Source organism: Zonotrichia leucophrys, chromosome 3, assembly GCF_028769735.1.
Source record: "Zonotrichia leucophrys gambelii isolate GWCS_2022_RI chromosome 3, RI_Zleu_2.0, whole genome shotgun sequence".
Lineage (NCBI taxonomy): Eukaryota > Metazoa > Chordata > Aves > Passeriformes > Passerellidae > Zonotrichia > Zonotrichia leucophrys.
In genome coordinates, this window is record NC_088172.1 from 73,359,209 (window position 1) to 73,384,732 (window position 25,524).

The 25,524-nt window shown below is 36.5% G+C and overlaps 1 protein-coding gene across 5 annotated transcripts in view; it reads left to right on the plus strand.

The window, feature by feature from the left end:
• The window catches only part of SMYD3 (SET and MYND domain containing 3), a 395,552-nt gene that overhangs the window by 324,461 nt on the left and 45,567 nt on the right, over positions 1–25,524 (plus strand). For all 5 annotated transcript variants that reach the window (XM_064708804.1, XM_064708805.1, XM_064708808.1 and 2 more), the window contains 2 exons: positions 1,896–2,006; positions 22,334–22,421. In XM_064708804.1, coding sequence (XP_064564874.1) covers positions 1,896–2,006; positions 22,334–22,421 — 199 coding nt within the window. The remainder of the gene's footprint in view (positions 1–1,895; positions 2,007–22,333; positions 22,422–25,524) is intronic.

Here is a 25,524-nt window from a genome sequence, read left to right on the forward strand (position 1 = left end):
AAGAAGTGAGGACAAAGTTGTTGGGGTCACTGAAGATGAGAAATCAGAGTAGGGCAACAAGGACTGTTAACTTGGGAAAGCAAGTGAACACAGTAGGGAAAGGTGAAGGATAAGGCTAAAGGACAGACCTGAGACTGGTACAAGGAAGAAATCATCCCATTGTACCAAAAGTGGCTATGCAAGGAGCTAGAATTTATGGCTAGAAAACAGGTTTAGGTAATCAAGTGTTGAGAATTAAACAGGAAAAGGATATTCATGTTGAGGGGTAGAGAACAGAAGAGAAAGAATAAGAGGGACATTGGAGATAATGGGGCAGAAGAGACAAAGCTTGGAAGAAAAGGATGGAAAATAAATAAGCAGCACAATTTCCACCCATTCCCTGCAGAAAGATCAGAGGGAAGCCTAAGGCTCCTATGTAAAATATTATTACAGACTGTTCTGCTGTAAGCCAGTAGTGGTGAAACTAATCCTCTCTTGGCTCAGACATCCACAAGCTGGGGCAGAACAACATTATCTAGAATTCTAAACCTAGCAAAGTTCTCACACTTGCTAACTTTTGATTAATTGTGGAATTTTAATTTGTCTCTCTCATTAATTATACTATTAATCTTCAATTATGAGGCCATATTTATTTTAAATGCTTGACTTTGCCATCTCAGTAGACTTCTTTTAACACAGTTCTCCTTCAATATGTAATCAAATTACACTGTAATAATAAATGAAAAAAAATGCAGGCATTGTTTTAGTTGCTTGTTAATTGCTCATTCAATTAGAAAGCTCACTAATTTGCAAAAATGCAGGTTCTGACAATGGATTTCATGGTCATTACTAAAATTGGTCAGGTTTTCCTGTAATTTCTTTGAATGGACTCTCATGATTTAACTGAAAACCATGTGAAAATTCTCCCAATTAGTTGAAGTGTCTAGGCTCAGGATGAAATAATGTGACCTGATTTTTTTTCAGCTCTGACCCCTCTGGAGTGTTTCAAAGTGTGTTGGGCGTATAGTGTAATCACTGAATAACATGTGATTGTATACTGGTCTGAACTGAGCTGGTTTTTTTGTTATATCCTTTTCCTTATCATTAGTTTGTGCCTGTGAAGCACTTTAAACATTTCAAGAACTCTACAAATGGTTAGTCCTGTAAAATTCTTTCTGGCAGGCATCAAAGTGAACAAACTACAGACTTCTCTGTAGCTCATTGGAATTCACTCTGTACAGTGTAAGAAGTTGAAAAATGGCACAAATTTAGGCACAAATTTTCTTTTATCATTTTAATAAATCTTCTTGTCGGTAGTTTCAACAACTTAGACTGCAATGCTTTTGTGCTTCCTTGGTCTCAAGGGAAACATCACAGAGACACTGAAAATGGGTATGGCATAAGAGGAATTCTCCCCAGGCTCAAACATATATTTGCAAAAAAGTAGGGGCTTACCTGAGAAAAAAAATTTGGAGATAGTTGGATATTGTGTAACACTAGTGGTAAATACACTCTTAAACTCTGGAGCTAGACAGAAAATGAGATTTCATGCACAAGGGATTCAGATGCTTTATGCATAGCTTCTTTGCTATCTTTTCTCACTCTCCTTTCTTTTCTTTTTCCTACAAATAAGGATTAAAAGTTGAAATAGCGATAATTTTGGGTGGAATTAATAATTTCAAACTATATTGATCTTGAAATGTGAAAAAGTGTTCTTCCATGGAAATTATCTTTCTCTTTTTCTCACCTTCTGTAAAAGTAGTCAATTTCTTCTGGAAAATAAACTGCTAGCATTTTATTTTATGCTGGGAAAAATTCTGTATCCAAAAAAATGTTGCCTCCGCTAATATATACACAGAATGTGGATTTTTTGTAAAATATACCAAATCTTTTTATTTTTTTTTTTTTATGGACAGCTCACCATCAGCTATGTTGAATCACTGGTGCCTACCAGGGAGCGCCAGAAGCAGCTGATGCGCCAGTATTGCTTCGAATGTGACTGTCCACTCTGCCAGAACCCAGAGAAGGTAGGCTGGGAGAAGAAATTCCTTGCCAGGGAAACAGAATTTTCTAAGGCCTGTCAGCAGCTTTCCTTCCTTATTGTAATACTTATCTTTGGCTACTAATTGAATGGCCAGAAGAGGGGAGAAAATTGCCTCTGCCCTCATTGCGGTTTTTGTTGCTGTGAAAGACAACTCTGAATGAAAGAAAAGCAGAAAGTGTTGGCATTTTTCTATTCAAAAGAGTAATCTTGGAACTTCAACTGAAGCCACTTGTCTGATACTACAGGAAGGTTGTGCTTATCCTCAAAATAATGTTGAATTAATTTTGCCAAACACCTGCACCTGCAGTAATTTTGAAGAACTGCCAAGCTTGTTCAGCAGTTGTTAGAGAGAACAGTGAACATCCTTGGGTGACTTTGTAGTTCTTATGCTCACTTACATCACTAGTCCTTGGAGTAGCAGGTCAGTGGTTGTAGTAGATAAACTTTTGTTCAATATGATCTCTTACTAGGGTTCAGCCTAGCCTCATTTGATTATATTCTGGTTTGCTTCATATTTATACAACCTTGGCATGCTAAATTTGTCTCAGAGGCTGATGAGAGATTAAATGGAATAGGCAAAATGAGGCTGGCTTTATAGCAGCTTTTATGCACTTAGTCTCTTTTGTTATATGTACAGTTGCTCTTATTTTCACAAATGCTTGTTTGGAGTGAGTCACCTGCCAAAGCTAAATGTGTTCCTGTAAGATTAAAAGTAGTAAAAAGGTATTGATGAAAATGTAATTCCAAAGAGCATAATATGATTCATGAAATAATAGCAGTGCAGAAAAAAAAACTAGAAAACAGAAAAAGAAAACCCCAAAGTTTAAACTACAACATATGCTTTGATTCATCAGTAGGCAGTTCAAAAAAGAAAACACAGAAAATTTCAGGCTTATGACATAATGCTAAATTACTTCCTGTCTGTGTTGGCATTCTGTGCCTGATAAAAGCTGCTGCAATTCTAGTCAGAGGCAGTGAAGTGAAGACCTCTTTTTATCTTTCTTTTAAAGATGGTCACTCAAGTGCCATGAAATCTTTGATTAGTTTTAGGTAAATGGCATCGTCACAGATGCAATGATGATTAAGAAAAATAAGCAGGCTAAAGAGTCTTCAAGGATCACTTAACAGTTTGTGAAAGGGTAGGCAAGTGTTGTAAAGACGATTCAGCATGTGGAATGTTTTAGGAAATATCTCCAGGCTGGTGTATATGTCATTGTAAGAATCAACATATAACATCAAAAATACTGTAGTGAAATTACATGTGCATATATTAATGAAAGCAATACTCATACATAGGTTAAAATTATTAATGATTTTTTAAAAATATTGTTTTCATTTGTGTTCATAGTATATAGATCTTTGTTTTGCCCTTTCACAAAATTTCCCTGGGAATGATACTGTGAAATGTTTGGAAAGCTCTTTGTGACTGCATTCTGGAATTCTGTGCTTGTTGATTGTTACCATGTTAAGATGTCTGTGAAGGTCTAGAAGCATCATGGCAGCTTGGTCTGTTAATGTGTATAAAGAGGACATCTTTATCCTCAGCTTCACTTGAGGGTGATTAAATGTTATCTGCAGCAGTCCTCATAGTATTAATTTCTCTGTGACAACTGAATTTGTAAAATCTCTACATGACTAGCTTATTTGGGTTTTGTTCTTCCATTTATCTCACTGCTAGTAAGCTGAGAGTCATGTAACATTGCAGGAACAGCAGGAGATAATATTTTTGGAAATTCTGGGTTTAGATGTAGATGCTTAAAATTGATAAAATCATTCAAAATCTCCCTGCTGAAATACCCCTAGTACTGAGACAAATTTCGAAGTCATCTTAGAAAATTTTTAAAAAGCAAAATCTTTGTGAATAGAATAGGCAACAGCTGTAACTTGGGATCATCAAGAGTGGCAGAGTCAATATTGTGAACCACTATAGTCAGCTAAAAGTAAATTCCCATATTGCAACATTACTTTGCAGAAAAAAAAAGATAGTTTAGTCAACAGCAGTTCATCTCATGTATCTTCCTTATAGGTAAAAATGCAAATTCCAGAAAAGCTTTATCCATTCAAGCAAGTTCTTGTGTGTTGGGGATATTTCTTCAGTTGCAGTCATCTCATCCAAAAAGCTAGAACCCTTTGTGAAATCACATTTATAGACACTTCCACGAATACTTATAGAGCTTGTGTTACTCCAGTCTTGCTTAGTGTGCTTGTGAGCTGCTGAACACATACTAGGGACTAGTGAAAGCTCTCAAGATGCACACATGAGTTTATAGTAAAGTTTTAAGTCTAGTGATTTGCACTGTAGCTTTTATTCTACATCTTTTTTAAAGTTTTAAAAGTGATCCTGCAAATCCCCTGGGAAGTATAGGTTACAAGTTTATATGAAGAGCCCATAAACCTTATGTTTATTTGTGCTTAGTTACATGCATCTTTATTTATTCATATTTATAAAAACTTTTGGCAAGATAATTATCAATGAAATTTATGTTTCCTGCTGTATTTTTTAAAGACTTATTCATTTAGTGTTAAATGCCTGAGTGAAAAAGGAGGATGGTATCAAGTTTCTGTTCTCAAGTCAGCTACTGACTGCAAGTGACCTTGGGAAATTTGTTTTATTCAAGACCAATTTTTGTGTTTTCCAAGATTCAACCCTTATTTTTCATAATTAGTAGGAAGCCACCATTTCAAGTGAAGGTCAAGAGGTTTTTGGCTAGAAAACAGATCAGACTGTATTGGGGATCATTTTTGTGGATGTTCTGGTTTTGTGAAGCTCTGGATTTTTCATTCTCTAAAAATGCAGTGAGAAGATAATTTATCTGTAATTTATACTTCTGCTGAGTATTCTGGTGCCCAAAGGATAATGAAGAAAGGTGCTGTATTTTCTAAGGTATTTTAGCTTTATATGATGGATTTTTTAAAATGAGAATAGTTCCTTGAAGCAGAATGGTTTGGGGTTTGTGTGCTTTGTGCCTCCCTTATACCAAGAGCAAAAACAAGGAGCTCATTCATACTGTCTTCAGTAGAAATCCGTGAAAATTGGAATAGATAAAAGAGGTTAAAGGAATGCCTTGAAGTAAATTGCCCACTCTTTAGACAGATAAAATTTGATGAGAAAAATTATACTGTTCCATGAAATATATATAAACTCAAAATCAAGACTGACATGGTTACATTTCTGTGCTAGCTGGCATGGATAACCAGAGTGCAGTTACAACACTTCCTAGATGTACACAGTTCCCTTGCACAATTGTCAGGATTTGAGACTCTAATATCTCAGATATTAGAGATAGGCAAAGGCCACATTTTCAATACCATGAAAGGGGCTGCAGCCCAGCCACAGGGACCCTTGCTGAAGCCAAAGTTACAGAAGTTTATCATCAGCTAATACACACTGGCACTCACCAGACCAAGGGAAGGGTTCCATGGCTGAGCAGTCACAGTGGCACTGCATGCAAAATCAGAGGGAAAATGAGCAAAATGAGCAGTTCCTCACTGGTAACTGCTGGTGAAAGGACTCCAAAGTGAATCTTTGCTATATGGTAGTAGTTCTTTGTCTTTCCCTCCAGCTGTGAGCACAGCCACGGAATAATCTTGGTGCATAGCAGCTATCAAGGATGAGAAGACATAGAAGCAAACAGTGCAATAGCTGAGCTAGGAATCTTAAATAATTTTTGTGCCTGAGCCTCAATGTGAGCTGCATTTTAATTCTAAGGATGTACTATAATGCTGGCCAGTGTCTTTTAGCAGCTGGTCAAGCAGCCTGGCAAGTAGAAATACACCACTGTAAGCTGGTTAAGATAAGATTGAAGTGAACGTTTTGGTGGTTCAATTCCTGAGAAAATAAATGGCACTAACTACAAATCTAAACAAGACTTTTGTCCAAAGTTTAAAAAAAACAAATCAGGAACTAAAAGAGAGGGAAAAACCTTGTCTTCCTAAAAGTCACTCATAGAATACGTCCTGTTTGTCAATACTTTAAGTTATAGCTACTGTATTGTCTTCAGTTCATTGTATCTTTGACAGCTTTACACATTATTCTTTGCTCCATTTTAAGATCAATTTCCACTGTAACTCAGGAATGTGTGCCAAGCTGAACTCTTGGCAACATATTACTATTCCAACACATAAAAGCTCCTTCCATTAGTTATAATTAAAGATGGGTTTACATTGATGACAAACATTTAAATGAAGAACAGTTTTTTCCACAGTCACGAGCCAGAGAATTGTTCACGTTGTACATCTTCAGCCAAGGATTTCAGGGACATTTGTGCTTATAGAATGGTTTTGTTATGAGCGGGTTTCTCTTTTGGAGCCGGGATTTAATATTTTAGTCTAGCTTGGTTTTTGGAAAGCTTTTATTTATTACAAGGTCAAAAGCAATGGACTTGACTCTGAATCATTTTTAGATTTGGCCAGTGTTTGAGAGTTGCCAAAGTTAATAACAACATAATGTCAGTAAGCATGTTATTCCTTTAATAATTTCTTTTGCTTTGAAAAAAGTACTTACTTATATTGCCTGAATTTTGGTAGAGAACATCACAGGTCCAGTTTCCAACTAAAGGGCTCTCAAAATAAGGTCACCTGAACAGCAACCAAGCTATCAACCTCTACATAAAAACACCACTTGCAATTCTTTACCTGTTATTACATAAATCCACCAGCTCTGTTATAAACCCACACCCCCACAAAATAAGTTCCTGAACCTGAAGTTTTGGCATTAGTTTTGTAGTAGAGGGAACAACTGTAGTTTAGAACTTCATCAAATGTAAGTAAATTGATAAATTAGTTGCTGCAGCATGTCTGTGGTTGATTTGCCTCACCAGATTTCCTGAAAGAGACTTGAATATGACCAAAGATACATTATACAACATTTTCACCTTTGATCTTAATATTTGTTCTCAGCAATACCTTTGAAGAATATGTGCCTAAATTGCAGAGACTTTGTTAGATGAAGAGTATTATTATTGACTGTTGTTTTTAATTAGGATGTAAAAGCTTCATGCAAAATCGCTATACAAAAATGTCACCCCTCCCTCAGGGATCATATATTTAGAACACAGGAAACACAAAATTATATGTTAAGAATGCCTTTTGAAATTGCTGAATTATGAAGTGCCATAAGTTTGTGTCCCAGTTTTTCTATTACTTATTTGTTTTTAGACATTTACATTCTCACTAAGTTTCCCAAGTACAGTATGAAAGATGAGACCTCCAAATTAATTCAAAAGATGAAGCCTGGGAAGCAAGGATTGTTGGAAACGTTGTATTTTTATACAGCTAGCTGAACATAAAACCCTTTGATCAAAGCAAAGACAAAACTAGGAGCATCTGTTTCTCTAGTCATGATTCTAAAAAACTTGCTAAGTACCAATGTGATACCAAAAAGTGTGTTAAAAAATTGTCAGGATTTTGTTCCAATAAAATCCTGGTTTAATTAATTTCTTATCAAAATACAGAGTTTGCAATAGTTAATTGTAGAAATTTTTCATTCCTCATCTTTTTTACTGTTTTGCCACTAAAATTGCCTTTGAAGCAAACTGCAGGATGACATCAAGCCAGAGATCAGTCATGTTTCACCCACCTACTCTTCCAGCCCAATGTCAATATCACCAGTACCTACAAAAGTCAGTGGCAGTAATTGGAGCCTGCTGGGACACAATGCTGTTTCTCTCCATAGGTGGCTGGCTATTTCTTCCCTCTGGCAAGGCATTTGGTAGTGACATAAACCCTGGATTCATTCCTGAAATCCAGCAGTCAGACTAACACTCTTCTGTTTCTTTCAGAGGATCTTACTCTCTTGGGATGGATTTCCAAACAGCCATGGACAGAGAGCTTTTATTTTTCTAGTGCCAAAAATAACAGTAAAAAACAAGGCAGCCACTTCTAATTTCTGGGATCTCTTGTTCATTAACAAAGGCACCATGTCTTCAGCTTTTTAGCATTTCTTACATGACTTCTGAGGCCCCTTCCATCTTTCAACATTATAATTTTTTTCCCCTAAAGTGCAGTTCCAAAGACAGTGGCAAACGCACTGTGATCATTTTTCTATGACAGCTTGCCTGTCCCAGTTGCTTTGGGACTGCCTTGGTGTGCTCTGGTCGCCACTTGGCAGCATCCAGCTGGAGCTCACTTGGGTTGTCAAGGTCCTGGAAAAGATCTGGCTGTTCTTATAAATAGACAGGAGTTGAAAGATGTATGTAAACTCTTTGCCTTTTCAGGAGATCCTTAACAGGGCAACCTGTATCAGTTTGGTCCATTGAGTTCATATTTAAAGCAAACATAGAAACTGGGAGTGTGGCACCCTCCTGGGAGTCTGGCTCTCTGCTCATCTCGGTGGAGCAGAATCTCATTCCTTTCAGATCCACACATCTAATAGGAAACTTAAAACTTCTAGCAGATGTTTTAAGGAGAAACACTTTTTTTACCAAAGGAAGAGGGCATTTTTATCAACTTTTAGACTGTTGCAACTACATTTAAGTGCCTGGATCCTACTGGATCCATCCTTTCTGGATGTCCAGCTTCCTTGGGAATATTAGAACTAGCTGACACTGGTAGGATTTCTTTTTGCAGATGTTGTCGTTCCTATAGCAGTCACTATTGGGTCTCTGCTGAATGAAAAACAGAAATAAGAAAAGCCTCACTCTGGATTAGCAATCTAATATAAACATAGAATATTCAGAGAGAATTAGCAGTAATTTAAATATAAGGCTAGATCAGAAAAATCACTTTCCAAACACTTTCCTGCAATGATTTTGGAAAGACTTTTTTTTTCCTAAATACATATAGAAGCCAGTCATTGCATTTTCTGAACTTAGATATCTGAATTCTCTTTTGCTAGAGCTCCTATAAAATCTTGTGTGTTTCAGCCTGTCAAGGTGGTTTCTAATAACAGTAGTACCCTAGGGAATAATCTTGATTTTTGATGTTTTTTCTTGATCTGTTTATCAGTCACTTTTTTTCTATTTTGCAGCGTGTTGGATATTTTAAAATGCCATTAATTAGGTAATTTGATTGAAATATGATAGGTTTCAATTCAGATCCCATAAGTCATTAAGAAAACAAAAAGGATGTTGCAACTTTAAACTGCAGATTTCTGGACTGAATGAGTTTCGATTTTCTGGATACAAAAATCTCTCTGATTGAAGGTCATCCACTTTGGACAAAATAATATCTACATCAGAGCCAGAATGACATTTTTTCCTAGCTGTTAGAGCAGACCCTATGTGGTAAGAGAACCCTACAAGTCTGTCTGATCTCACCATCAGGTGATGGGTGAGATTCAGGTGAGTCCAGGATGTGCACTGTATCTTTCTTCTAGATTCCTGTTCCAAATCAATAAAAATAGGAGCTTGGATATTTTTCTTTCTAAGTGTATATTTTAATGAGCTATGAATTTTAAAGAAAAAATAGAAGAAAATTATTTTAAATACCTTTTCTTCATTGATTCTCTGGACATAAGCAAAATCCTTTCTGACAGTAAAGCAATTTATCATTTACCTTTAAAAACTCAAACTAGGATGGCAAAATTATATGGACTGACCATAAATTCAGCCTTTGTGGGCATGCTGTATATTTTGATCCCTCCATTTTATTGTTTTGTCTGTTCTTAGACTCTCAGCTTTTGGGAGAAATATTCTTTTTACTCTGTGCAGAACTAAAACCCCTGAAAAACAATGTAGCTGTGATTCTGATACTGCCAGTTTTATAAATAATAGCAACATTAAAGTCAACAAACAATCTTAAATCACACCAACATGGAGGAAAAAAAAGGTTGAAAAGTAGTCTACTGTTTATCAGCAAATTTGAGAGTTACTTAAAATAGGACACAATTTTATTATCTCACTGAAATTTTTTGCAATATGCCATCTTTAAGTAATTTCAGCTAAAGTTTTTGTCATCTTTAACTTATTCCTTGTTGAAGACATTGCCCTGAAGACATCACCCACTACTACTCCATGGGAACCTTTTTCATTCTGAATAAATGTTTAAACTATGGTTCTTATGATTCTCTCTCATATCAGTGCACTATGTGTCTTTCTCTTCAGATTCTGAATATGCTTTCTGCATACTCCAAATTTCTGGTTCTTAATGCCATCCTCTTTGTATACTATATACTTTATGATGCTCAGCAATTTGTGTTTTGTTTCATTTTTCTTAGCAAAAAAAAAAAAAATTGTCCTGATAAATCTTTCCTTTCTTACAGTGTATTTTTGTCTGAGATCACTTACTGTCTATACAATGCCCAGAAATCACTAGAAATAAATACTGCGAATACAGGAGGTGCAAATGCTTGGTAAAGATTAGATTCATTGCAGTGCCTGTTGTCCTAGTTTGCTGAAAATTCCAATCAGAGGAGAGGAATAATGGCTGGTTGTGTTAAGCAGGTTTGTGCACATCGAGCCTGTAAGTATGACCATGGGTTTACCTTATATGGGTCAATAATAGCTTTAAAAAGTCTGGGAAAAGTTTAATCCAGTGGTCCTGATTTTTATCTGGTAATCTACCCATCATTAAATCTGTGAACTAAACCATTCCCTCTCTTGGAAGAACAGCATATTCTGTGAACCCTTTCTCTGTGATTGCTTTTTGTGGTGAAGTGGACATGTACCTCCACTGGACAAACACAGGTCTGACTGGAAAAGCAGCATTGTATGCATATGTGCGTGCAAAGGTACATGCATGGAACATGCAAGGACAGTTTAAAAGTTCTTCCTATTTCATGGACAATGTGTTCCACATCCAGTACATGGTGGGGGTTGCTTTCTTTTGCTGCTATTTGTTTTGTGACCTTTGTTAGCTAATGTGAAGCACTATTTCATATCTCCCTTCATAAATTAGATGCTGAAATGCCCATTATCTGAGTAAAATTTTAAAAAATTAGTTATTCTTTAGTATATTTCAGTATGGAACTTATTAGAAAGACTCACATTGCTATTTCCCATCCACATTGTGAAAATGCATCTTTCACTCTAGGCTTATTTAAATTAAGTGAGATGACTTTCCTGCCAGCTGCCTCTAAGCTTTTAAACACTCTTTGCAAGCCAAATTTTATTTTTCAAATATTGATTGACTGATTTCGAACCATGTGGCAAGGTCATCAGGTATCATGAGTTCATTCTAATTGCTTTTGACAGTGTAATAATTCAAAATTGAGGTCCTGGCTGAATTTGTAGAAAGCACCATAGGCTGAGAAAGACAGAATCATCCTCTTCAGTGCCTAAATCATTTCCAGTCCTTAACTAATATTCTCTGAGGTGTATTAAAGCAAGAATGAGCTCATTTGAATAACAAGGAAGCCTATAACTTTTGAGACTGTAAAACTGCAGACTAAATGCTTTGGCTTGAAAAATTGCTATGATAAGCAATGTGCCATATCAGCTTCTTGCTATAATTTAATTCATGTCACAACAATGCAATAACTAAGCTGTAGTTATAAATTTTGTATTTGTGAGCTCTATTCTGAGACATGGAGAGAAACTTTTGTGTGTGTAGAAGCCAGCAGGCTTTAGAAGGCTCTATGTACTCCAGCCACAAGAGTTACAGACAACTGGGTAATTTTTTTGTCCCACTGCAAGATGTCCTGCTGTTTTCCATGGGATTGTTCAGTGTATGGTATGGAACATGCTGATTATACCATTAGCAGTGGTTTGAACTGGGGTCTGTAGTAAAACACTGTATCACAATTTTGCCCAAGATTCATCTGAACACCACCATTAAGAAAAACTTGTTGCTGCATCATATTGATTATGTGTGAATCTTTGTCTTAGTGTTGGATATAAACTAAGGCTCCTGCACTTCCTTTAACAACATCTAGACAACAAAATTTTTACTCCTAAAGTATTTCAAGTGTATAGCTTTATGTAGGGCTTGCATCATTCCCATGCACAAAAGAAATCCTTCTGAGCTTTGAGTGCTTTAGATGTGATTCCAGCTACCATCTAATAATACAGTAGCTTCAATCTCTAGATATTTTGTGTAGTGGAGAAAGACACTGCGAGGTTCTGTAGCTACTACACTGTATTTGGTTAATGAAGGTGGGGGTCTATATGAAATGAGCTGCTTCTCCCTGCCACAAACCCTGACCTGCAAAAGAAATGTTACAAAGAAAGTGTTGAGGTAGCTTTTTGGAAGGGCGGCACTCATCCATCTGGGAGAAATGTTTTAGGACAGTTTGTCTGTTTTCAAGCAATGAGTGAAGTACTTAGACGAGAGTATTTATCAGGACATAAAGAAATAGATTTATGGTGCTGTGGACTGTTTTTGAAAATGGAAATCCAGTGTAGATTATGTAACACCAAATGATGTTGTTGCATCAGGTCCCAGGAACAGTTGTTTTGAGGTAAGATGTCTAATTTTCATTACAGGTGTTGGGATGTAGGCTACCTCTCCTTGCTTTGAGTCACCTTGACCCATCATCATTAAATGCTGAGGCGTGTAAATACATCTAACACTGGCAGTCAACAGGAGCCAGCTGCATGGGAGCTATCCAAACAGTAAATGAAGGCCCTGAGAAATATTCAAGGGTCTTATAATAGTTTTCATGGCATTATGGTGTTTTAGAGAATGTCCCTTTCACTTTCTTTCGTATTTTTTGTGAAAATGAACAAAATGTTCATGTTATCAAATGAGAACAACCAAAAGATATTGGAAACTGTTTCAAGCACTCATTTGCCTTATGGAGTGTTTCTGGCTGCTTCCCTTAAACGCTGAAGAGCCTTTGCTGTTTAAATTGGTGTTAGTTAGGGGACACTCAATAATAATTCTCGTAAGAATTTCTTGAAATGACTAAAACACTCTACATAATCTTTTTTAAGTATTTGCAAACTTCTTCTTTGATTATATTAAACTAATATTAATCTAGTCAGAAGTCAAATATTTTGTCAAAAATCTACAGCAGGAAACTCCAGGTATTGTACTCACTCAGGGAGCTGCAGTTGTAAAAAATTAATTCAACCTCCTTTATTCATGACCTTAAAAAACTTGGAGACTGGAGAGTGTGGAATTGAGTACTGATGCTAAATATTCAAGAAGCATACTAGTGAGTTAGGCAACCAGTTTTTATCAGTACTCTAGGAATTTTGAGATCCAGCAAATGTTTTAAAGTGTAGAGTGGATTAATTTATGTATGATCTTAATCATGTTGCATGTTTATTCCTAAACCATCAGCCTCCTGTATTTCACACCCATTCATTCAGAAAGCTCATGCTGAAGTAAATACTATTTTTTTACATTGCAGTATACATTAAAAAACCAGAATTACTATAGCTACAATTTTATCATGTGGTATCTCATGCATTAAGATATTAAATTGTTTTGATATTAGTGTTCAAAAATAGTATCTAAATTTATGTCAGTGTATCTTCAGTGAGAACCAATAATTCAATGGGCACAAGTTCTTCAGATCACTGAAGCATATATTGAACTTCACAAGTAACTACACTTCTACTTAGTGAAGTATTCAGTCATTTGCATAGATATTAACTTCAATGGGATTTATATATGCTTTTAAACTTAAGTGCATATTTCAGTGAACTGATGAATGTGGATTGGATTATTCCTTGTGAATAACTGAAAATTCCGAGGATTTTGTACCTACAAATCTCTTCTAAGCCACTAAATGCACTCAGTGGCTCTCATATCTCCACAGGTTGCAGAATTAAGGAATAAAGAAGATTTGCCTTATAGCTGTCAGTTTGTGTGCTGAGAGACCTAGAGATTGCCTTGACAAATGTGTAATGTCTAAGACAGTCTGTGAAATACCAGTCTCACTGTTGCTAGGGATTAGGCTGAACAGTATCCTTGCTCAGGTAGATGAACTAACACAGGGTTTGTTTTTGTACTGATGCTGGAAATTACGATGGAATTACAAACGTGACAAGAATTTTTGGGTGATCTGGCATAAGGCCCTCTCTCACTCCTGCTAAGCTATAAGTCATTTCCTTTGCTTTTCCTCACTTCTGGTTTTTATGAGTTGATAAATAGTGAACTTCTATTTATTGTTCTTCCCACTGTCCAATCAATTTTTATTTCTGCCTGGATGGGAATTGTGCAGTCAGCCCTAAGCTCCTGACAGAGGGAGATTTATAAAGGCAGTGCTGCCACAGACACAAAACTGTCCTGTTGCTCATCATCCTGACTGGGGGTAGGCACTGAGGTCTTGGGTCTGCAAAGTGTCAGTCATCCCCAGGGCCTGAGCTGTGTGTGACATAAAGATAGGCAAGTATGACTCCGAAAAGAGTAGTAGTTTGTAAGGGACCTAGTTTAAAAATATATATGGTAAATGTTTTGCTCAGCAACCAGAATAACTCACACTTAACTGAAATGACTTCAGAATGCATTAAATACATGTGCCTTTTATTTGAGGAGTCTCCAGGTAGCAAGATGCTATGATGTAGTTTAGCTGCTTAGCCCTGTGTATTTATTATATTTTGACAGACCTATCTTTAGATACTATTGTGTTTTCTTGCTAAGTAGCCTAGCATCCTTTTATACTGCTTTTCAAGAGAGAAAATGCTGTCTGTAATATTATTTGTTGAGATTTTTATCACAAAGGGTAGACGTAAAACAGAAAAGCTGTAATAACAACACTTGATCTGGGGGCATTATTGGGTTTAAAAAAGTTCCATTGGGTTCTGATATTCGAGACTAATAAAAACTTTGAGCTTTTTTGGGTGTATTTTCTCTTACTACAGAAACTTTTTTATATGCACACTCTAAATATATATACACTCTAAAAGTTTGTTCTGACATCACACTTAAATATTAAATCACCATAATAATCAGTTATAGATAATGCTTATGAAATAATTCCAAAGTGTACTCATAATAACTCTGTTTGTAGAGTACACAACATTTTCATGAATGAAATGAAAGTAATTGCAAAAACATTGCCAGTAAAATTAATGGATGACAAAGGCTGAGAGAATAATAAACGTTTCTGAGAACAGATAAATAATAGAGAATAACTGGAATTGCTGCTAAATTGGACCTATTGAAATATAATGCAGCACCACTGCAAGGGTGTTCTACATCTGAAAGGGGGAATCTATGGCTATGATTTGTTTCACCACATATCAGACAGCTACGGGATGAATGTCGTCATCTGGGCTAGTTGCTCTAGACTTTCTTTATGGAAAAAATGGAGAAAAATGAGCACACTTTGACTGTTATTCATCTGACATATTTTAGAAGCCTGCTTTAGGTTAATGCAAGTTGCACCCAGAGAGTGTTTCTTTGTCATGGAGAAGGGTGGCCCAAAATCTACATTTGAGCAAATGAATCTCAGCATGGGTGTCTGAACACCCACAAAAGAAGCGGAAAACATTGTGTTTTCCTCTGGCAAGGAAATCTATAATCTTGAATCTATATAGCAAGGGAGTCAGTAGGAAGAACGATGTCCATTTTCTTCACTATAAAATTTTCTTCACATTTATGAGGTTGCCTGTGTATCATACAAAATACAGATGCAGTGATCTTTGAAAAGGCTGTTTAAAAATGTGTGTGTCTAAAAAAGTCACAGAAATTAATAGCTGAAATGGGATTGCAGTAAAGGAGAATGGAGTATGACTCTGACAGAAATGGGATTATTATTTTTTGCTGTGCAGAATTGTGAACCTGGCAGATATTGGACTTGCAGCGGTAGAGGTTAAGAATTGTTTTTCTGTTTGCTTCTCCTACCTTACAGTTTGGCTTAACTAAATCTAAGCTGGACTTATCTTAGTCCTATTTAATTTTATTAAATTAAACTGACTTCTTAAAATAGACTTGCTGATCTTAACTTTTTCTTTATTGAAAGCATCTCATTTTAATAAATTTCTCACAGTTGTTTTTGATGTCACTTTTAAATTTCTGTGTAAATATAATAATGTTGTAACTAAATTGGATAATGTTAAGGGAAGGTTATTCATACTGCCCTGTGAAGGTGTTTGTCTTTTTGCACTACTTGTATGCAGAGTGTGGGAAGACCTTCATCTTGATCTCAATGCCTAAGTAGAGCACTTAAATATGAATGATGTGAAGAACTGCTAAATTCTTAAATAATATAATATAATATAATATAATATAATATAATATAATATAATATAATATAATATAATATAATATAACATAATATAATTAATATAATATAATATAATATCTATATGATGTACAGTGTTACTAACCTGTGCAGTTCTTATGCACTTCCAGACACCAGAGGCAGTAATCCATGAAGAGCTGGTATTGATTGTGTGAGGGAATGCATCCTGCCTAATACTGAGCAATGAACTGCACAGATTCAATACAGCGTCCAGCTCTAATGTGTCTTGTTTTACTCTGAGAATTCAAAAATAAAAAGTACAAATTCAATTTGTTCAGAAGTTGAAGCCCATCCCCTCCTAAGAGCCTTACAGGGAACACAGCATTGTTTTTGTCTGCAAATAGAGTACCTTTGGAATTGCCATATGTCCCATCCCAGCCATGTGACAGAAAACACAAGGCTTCTGGTGAGGTCAACCTTATGTGGGTTGCAGAGGATAAACTGTTATTTATGAACCTGGCATTATTTTTCATGGAGCAGGGCAAAGCAGCTTTTAAAACTTCAGAAATCCCTTGTAAATCTTGAATCACAACAGGGCTGTGTGTGCTGATAATTTCACATACTTGTAGTTCTTAATGAAGTACATTCACAGGACTGAAGGTGAGTGAATTCTCAGCTGAAACTGCAGGCTACTATAAACCGCAGCCCTCAGAATCTAAGAGATGAGAAGTCTTTGATTCTGGGTTTAAACTTGATCCAGAAAATGTTTCATAGGAGATGACCCCAGCTGTTTTGAGGAAGCGCTCAAGTGCGCTTTTCCTTTTGCTGTATCTGTAGCTGCCTGCACCTGTGATTGCCTGGCAGGCCCTCATGCCCTTTTTGCTCTGAAGAACTCATGGCAGAAATTTAGTATAGCTGCAATATCACAGCTTGTGTACCACATTTTCTCACTGACTTTTCTTCATCTTCCTGAAAGGGAAACTTCAGAAGATGTGCAGTGTCTTTACTCATTTAATGCTTTTCTTTGCTGTCTAGCATAAAACAATGAGTTACTGAGTTTACTGGAAACAAACATGCAGTAGCTCCTGCACTTTAAAATAGAATCAGAAATTAAAAATCATTATTTATGCTTTCAGAGTACATTATATCAGATCTGTTCCAAAATGTCATGCCCTAATTTAAATGTCTATGAGCTCCTCTGTTTTGTTCAAATACACATCTATAGTTGCTTAAATTTTTAGAAATTTTTAAAAATTAAGCAATCATATACAATGTGCAACAATTTCCATGAAATGGTTAGGTATTAGAGGTATCTACAACTTTTAAGGTGTTAAAGTATTACAATTCAGAAAACTTAAAAATTAAGCTTCCACAAAAAAGAGAGAACAGAGTTATCTGCTGCTGTCACACAGGACTATTGTTATTATTATTATTATTATCATCATTATCATTATTATTATTTAGAAATAGATCTCATGTTCAGAAAAAAATTATTATTTGCTGTGATTTCTCAGTCTTGCAAAAATACCATATCCAGTCATATTTCTTGTTAGACTCCAAATTTCTCTTTGAGCTATGGTTTATATGTTTTTATCCTTTGTAAAACTGACATTTGCTGTTTGCATTGCGCTCTTTTAATCCATTTGTATATTTAGAAGAGCAGATACTGGTCAGGGAAAGCTTTAGTCCTGCTTTTTCACTTGTCTCAGGGCAGCCTGGGAGTCCAATGCCTCCTACAAAGCTTTGCTTATTTCTGCCTATGTGGGACTGAATAGCTGAATACTGAAAACAGGCAAATAATGAAGATGCCATTGGACATACTTCAAATGGGAGGAATGCTGGGAAGGAGAAAAAGAGGTATAGGGGTTATTTACCATTTGGATTTTCCTGTTGCCACTTCTCCCTTCTCTGAAGGGAAGTGAGGAGTGCTTCATGGTTTCCTCTGGGTGGACAATGTGGGGCTTGTTTCTCTACCCCCACCTATGATAAGGAGAAAGATGAACTTTGTATAGAGGACCAAAATCCATGTCTCATAACTATACTGTAACCTAAATGTGAAAGGAGAACTAGTCCTTAATAAATCTTTCTGGTGGTCAGGAGGGTTTTGGAGGTGCAGTGCATAACAGGTGAGCAGTGGTGGGGCTGTGGGAGCACTTTTGGGGAGAGGACAATGGTGCTTATTGGTTAGCATGTTCTTGTTTTGGTAAGAGAAATACCTTCTCTCAGAGGACACGCTGTCCATGTGGGAATCTTTTAGCAATCAGGATTTTTAATGCTGGGATCACAAAGAACAGTGATTGCTAACACTGTGGGTGAAAGAAGTGGTGCCTGATATTAATATGCAGAGAGCACTTTCAGGAAGTATGAGAAGCAGATGAGTAACTGGGGGAAGAGGAGTGGTGTGAAGGAACAGGAAGGCAAGAGAGGCATTTATCTGTACTTTGTAGATCACACTCCTTTCTAAGGACAGTTCCATTAAGGATGGAATGTCTTCAGGACTCAAATAGCAGAAAAGATAGAGAGAGAAGTAATTTTTAGATAGAAATACTGGAGAATGAAAGAGATGATTACTTTCAAATGCTTATTTCTGTGGTGTCTGATGTCTGTACTTGTTTCAGGAGATGATGCTTTTATAATAAAACTTCCTATCACTTAAAGCTAGAACTGCAGATCATTTTATATTTGGCCAGTCTTCAAACAGATTGCAGTCCTCATCAGATACTCTCCAGTTTTCTTGTTTCTCTTTCTTTTGTTAATGCTTTGTGACTAGATTATCTGGTCTAATTATTTTTTGGACCAAGAGAAAAATATTTTGTTTTTCTGAGAAGCAAACTCTTGTGTTTAGTGTCAGAGTTAGAAATAAGGAAAATAATTAGGCAGAAATTGCCAGCTCTTCCTTCTTTTTCAAAAGCCTCTTTTTTCTTCAGCTGGTGTTCTTTTCTATAAATGAAAAAAGTCCATTTTTACTGTTGGCAGCTCTGCACTCCTGGAGGTTTGACTGGGAACTTGATCTCAAAAGAGATATTTGAAAGGATGTTACCCCACAGAAAGCTGTATCTTCATAACTCTTATGACCACGCTCTTAGACTGAATTTAAAAAAATCAGTATAACTTTTAATCATGTCAATTATTTTCATAATTCCAACACCAAGGCAGCTTTGTGTTTGTAACTGGCTTAATCATACTGCATGGCCATGACTTTGAAGGTGTTTTCCAAGGGAGAGAAACAACTTACCTGGAGAAAGCTTATTAGGCTGGAAGGCAGTGTTCCCAGTGACAACCTCTCCTGGTTGTTTTGCAGCCCCTGCTTGGCTGCCTGTTTGGAAACAGCCTCATAGCTTGAATTTAGAGCATTTAGGAAAGGACAGGACTCCTTTCATGTGTGGAAATCTGATTGAAGAGCAGTAGAAGTGTAAAATGCCAAGCTAGTCATATCTTTTCTCGGGTCAGCTGTCTGGTCTCTGCCCCAAGACACGTAGGATGGTTCTGAGGCAGCCCACGCTCCGAAGAACAAGTCTGGACTCTTCACCTTTTGGTCTTCAGGTTGTTTATTATTTCTTATCTACAAAATTTTCTTTCTGCCCAGCTGAGATCTGTTCAGCAAGGCAGCCACAGGCACTCTGACCATCCCTGAGGTGGTGTCGTCTTTATATACTACAAATTATGTATATCATATTTACTTTTAATTTCCAATACCCATCACCGATGTTAAACAGTGCACTTCTACTCTAAACCAATCCCCAAGTGCCAACATCACAGCAGAAAATGGAGAACAAGAAGAAAAAAGAAGGACAAGACACGCCCTGATTCCTCCATCTTGTCCCATAACCCTTTTACCAAAAACCCTAAAATCTATATTTTCACCTTGTAAATACATTATTTTTGCACCATTCAAATCCTCATACACAGGTGGCAATTCACTGGAAGAATCAAAATTAAGCCACCAGGTGTTCCGGGCAACATGCCAGGGTCTCTGAGCCCCCCGAGAGGGTTCTCGGCAACTCTGGACATCCAGAGGGATGTGCTGAGTTCCCACAATCTTTGTTTGTTCTTATGTCAGCCAATCCCTAAAATGCCTCATCTTAAGAACACAGAAAACATCTCATTGAAACCTGTGACTTAAATCTTTCCCAGAGCCAGGCATCCTGCCCAGATCTCTCCATCCTAAACTCTCATACAAAAAGGATAAAGACCATGAATCCGGAGAGGGCTGGGGGTTATTGGTCCAGCAGACTGTCTTTATTCTCTACCTGAATATGAAGCCAGTGTTGACTTAACTCTGTGCACTAGAGTGAAGGTTGGAGCCCCCAACCTTGCCCTGCTTTATGCTGCTAATTAAATGCCGGAAGACAACAGGAACTCAAAAAGCTGCACTAGACAGAGAAAGATTAATCTCCTCTGAGTGAACACTTTAGTCATTCATCCATCAGTCTTGCTGTTGAGACCTAAGTCTTTGGCCTTGCTGCATAGTTGTTTTCCTTCTTTCACTTACAAATCTCTCTCAATTCCCATGCTTCCGAGGTTTTAGTTGCTAAGTTTGCAACATGTTAGAGAAACACTCTGAATGATACTTGGGCTAGTGAGAAAAGAGAATTTAAAACACTTTTTCTGGTTTGGTAGCACCTTAAATGGAAGATTTCACAGATGTCATTATTAGTATCTTATAGTCTGAATTTATTTTTTTAGATCAGTCAATGAGTAGCACCTGACCCATGAAGGCGTTTTAAAGAGATTGTTTCAGGTTAATCAGCTGTGTTCAGAACTACATGTAGTCCCAGAAAAATAAGTAGAGGTTACATTGGCAGTAGGAGATTGTGTCCACCTGCTGCAAAGTGGGAAGAGGGCTGGGCAGGTTCACTCACTGTATTGATAAAATTTCTGTGGTGTGAGCAGGTTTGTCCTAAAATTTACCTTATCCCTTCTGGTGGCAAATTCAGCTCTGCACAAAATTATTTCCAGGTGATCATTTCATTCAGAGAACTGATTATAAGGGGAGTTTATGTTCAGAATGCAGTGGGGTCAGGCTGCCCCCCTTGTAAGGCCCTACAGGAAGGTAGGGCAGCTGAGAACAACCTTGATTAAATCTTGATTTAATCATCCCTGGAATTCACAGAGGTCTGCTGTTTCATGAAGCAGATGGAAAGACAAAACTGCAAATTGAATGTGAAACTGAGTGCTGATTCTCACTGCAAATTTTTTTTTCTGAATTTATGGCAAATGGGGAGCAGTGGAATAGGAAAATGATGCAATTCTAAGCAATTACAGATGATGGGCTTTTCAGTGGAGGTGCTTCTGTGATTCCTGCTGAGCATCTCTTGGTTACAAAGTGCTTGGTAAGATTTTAGCACACTTTCTCTGTTCCTCTGCAGACCTCTACTCCTGCTGAAGACTGATCTTTTTAGAACTGAATTTAAAATATTCCTGCAAGACTTTGCACTTTAAAAACCCTCTTATTCAAAGTAGCAGGGTGTTTTATAAGAGGAAAGCAGTAATGAACTGCAGTGTATTACAGGCCCGAGTTTTAAAGGTATTTTAGTTCTGTAGCAATGGAAATGGAAGAACTAGATGCTTTTGGAAATCCCACAAGATGCTTAACTGTGTCTGTAAATTCTTTAATGCATTTGTTCGAAGTGGTTTGCCTAAGGTTCAGTTAGTCACTGCTAGAGAGCTGAAATGGGAAACTTTCTCTTTACTGCTGTGGCCATTAATCTTTTTTTTTTCCTTTATGAGAAAGTGATAGGAAAATGTAGCTGTTTGTAGCATCCAATGGAGTAGGGAAGAAATAGTAATGATTTAACTGGTAGTTCAGCTTTTTTCTGAGTTGTACACTTCTCCTGGAACTTCATGTTTATAACTGTAATGGATGAAGCTAAACTCCCACTGTTTGTCTGTATAATCACCATGTGGTTAAGCAAAATTACTTGCTAAATCCTTTCTACACTGTGCTTAAGGGAAGTCTTAGGTAGCAGGTCTTTGGAAGAATTTGATCTCTCAATGCATTTTGATAGTAAAAACAGGCTATTAATTCTTCTGGTTGTGGCAAACTTAATATCTGATTTGAGTATTTAATGTTTCCAAGTTTGCATTCATTTTTCTCTATATCATCTCATTTGCTTGCAAAACAGGCTGAGTATGAATTCCAGATGAAATGGGGTTTTTGTGTTTATAGAAAACAGCAATACAGTTTCTACAAGTAGCTTTTAACAGTTAAATCCTTTAACCCTGTTTTTTCATCATTACTGCGTATTGTCATTTTACTGTTTTTCTCATTATATGCATTTGTTTCTATTATCCAGGATGCTGAGAAACTGGCTGGTGAAGAGCATGCCTGGAAAGAAGTCAAAGATGCTGTAAATGAAGTGAGATATCCAAAATCAAAAGAAGGTATCCTTTCAGTGACAGGCTACAGCCTGTCATTCAGTTGTGAAAAGATCCCATTAGTATGCAGTTCATCTCTTGAGATTAGTTTCCTAACATTTACATTCTTTTTATTGTAATGTTTTTGAATTCATTTGATGTTTAAAATGTGTAAAATTCTTAATTGTATTAATAATGGAGTCTCTCATTACTTGGAATGGAACTGCTTCATGGCAGGGATAGCAACTACCAAGGACATGAAGGGTTATTTTGGCTCTGATTTGGATTTCTGCTATCACAGCCCACCATTTCATATAAATCCACTTCTAAATGAAAGCTCAGTTTGGGCAAAGTTAAATTCTTTGTTCCTTTACTCTCCCGTGAATGTTTACAGGTTCTCATTCTTTGCGCAGCAATGACAATAACAAGGAAATAATCACAGACAGGTTCACAGCAGACATTATAGCATCATTATAATAAGATATAATAATATATAATAATAATTGGTAATTAAGCAAATTGAATGAAATGATCTTGCACTAATAAACAGAACTGGAGTCTAATGGCTGTCATGTAGATATTCCATCCAATTAAAGAAATTAGTGAACAGCAGCAACCAAGAAAAGATGAGCAGAAGAGTGGTGGAGATTTTTACTAGAATACTATGGGGTTTTTAATCTCTTTCTTATCTTGGTCTATTCAGTGGAATTTCCCTGACTGGGAATTCGGCCTGTTGTGGCAAGATGCCTTACCACTTTCAGAAACGTGGGCTTTCTCTCAAACTAGAAAGAATTTAATCTTCCAGTACTCCTTTTTGGCAGCACGAAAAACAAGTTTGCATGGTGATATTCCAGGCTGGAAACAAGTGATCACAATTTATACAGTAACAAAAAACCCAGTGCATTACACTGAGTTTGTTTCTTTCTAATCCAGAGAGATTAATAGTTTTAGGAAAGGGGAAACAATCATCCACCTTGTTTTAATCTCATATAGTTTCTAGTTTGTTTTAAGTTCCTCTGTAGTCACTGGACTGAAACAGAACTGAAATAGTTCTTCAGGGCCCACGTTTCAACCTGCATGTTGAATTATAGATATGTAACCCAAAGGTGCAACAGTTCTTATACTTAAACTATGCAGTCAGAATACTGGTCCTTTTTAATGTTTCTGTATTGAATTGCAGGAGAAATTGCATTAATGTATTTTGTGAGTGTCTTTAATTAAGATAGTTAAAAATTAATCAAACATGTGGTAATAAAAGGCATCAGGACTGGCTGGAAAAATCTATTCTTGTTGTCTGTTCAGCTTCTGTTCTCAGCCATGCACTATTTGAAATGTGTCATCTTTCCTTCTACTGCACCACAACAGCAGTGTGAACTGCCATGGTGTGGCGAGTGCAGTATTGAATGGGGAACTTGCCTTTTGTCTACTTGCCAATAATGAGTAGAAAACCTTCCTGGCAGACTGAGGCACATACTTATTACCTCCTGCAAATATAATTTTTTAAATTATTTTTTAAATTAATTTTTTTAAATTTTTAAATTAATTTTTAATTAAACCAACACTTTCTACAGTTGGGCAAGTTGGTGACACTCACACTCTTGACCTACTGATGGTAACTGATGTGGTGTTGAAATGCTAAACTCACAGTTCAAGCTGCTTGGGGCAGTCCTCCTCTACTCTTGGGCTGGTGCAGGGCATGCAGCTCTTTGGTACTGTTGCAGCTGATGGCAGGTTTTCTAGTTTGCAATTTTACTTACCTGAAAATTCAGTCCCAAGAGGTTTTGTTGTATAGCACATCTATTATCAGAGTCTGGTGAATGCACAAAGCAGAATAATGAGAAGTAAGAGCAGGCATACATCAGCTAAAATGGTAATCTTTCAAGAATGTCAGCGGCTTGTACTTTCTACAAAAATTGTATCAAGTGGAAATAACATCCCTCATTCTTCTGGTTTTTGTCCTTAATCAGTTGTAAAGAATACATGGATGTTTGCCAAAGATATAAAGGTTAAGGTGCAATTTTATAATAACACATTCCTTCCCTTATATGGCTCTTTCAATCCAAGGGCATGAGAGCAATTCACAAATAATTAGTTTAGCCTTGTAACAACCATGCTATAAATCCTGGCCCATGGTGGTCACATTCTTAAATTTAAGTATGTAAATATTCCCATGTTCAAGATGGACTAATTACTTCATCACAGGTTTGTCATTCTACACTTTAAATTCATTGCTGGATTAGTGTGAATAGTACTTGCAATAATTTGTGAAGATAACTGCTGGACTTCCTTGAGCTGATTGTGTGGAAAGGGCTATAATACAATCAATGTTATCACTTCTCTTGCTCTAAGTCTAATTTTTTCTTTATTTCATTTCTTCTTACTTGTGTGAGTAGTATCTTTTTGGTGCTAAGACTGCTTGCATTCTGGGACTCCCATGGGTACAATCACAGGTGGTAATAGTCATTTGAAAACTGCAAGTTTTGGGGTTCAGATAAGGTGTGGTCAGAGAGAAAAGAAACCAGTCCTCAGAGAAGTCAAATCATGTAGAATGTAATGGAAAAAGTGATTTGTGCTAAGGACTATCCAAATCAAGTGAGTGCAAGGTTATCTTTCCTCACAAAGGGAGGAGGTTGATATTCCAACCTCACAAAAAACCTTCTTGTAGCATTGGAGGTGAAAATCTCTTTTACTGGCGAAATCATTAGTCCTGAACTACAGTCAGACATCAAAACTGTGATTATTTTCTTTCTCATGCATGAAACGTGCAGCTGTACATGAAAAGCAAAATCACAATGCTCTTCATGAATGTTTCAAGGAGAAAATCAATTCATTTCAAGAAAAGGTTCTAATTTCATGAGAATTCTAAAAAAATTAAAAGTGCAGCATAAAGAGTGAGTCATTATATATATTATTATTATTTTAAATTCTTCTTTTAGCAGCTGGGACTTTTTAAAAGACATTTCCATGGACTCTTGCCCTTGGCTTTAAGAACTGGAGTATCTTAAGTAAATAATGTTTCAGTACCTAAATAAAAGTTATTTGAATTTTTGTAATATATTAAAACATCCTTGCAAATTTTCATTTTTCTTTTACCATTTATTGCTGAAATATTGCCTTTTACAGAAATTGT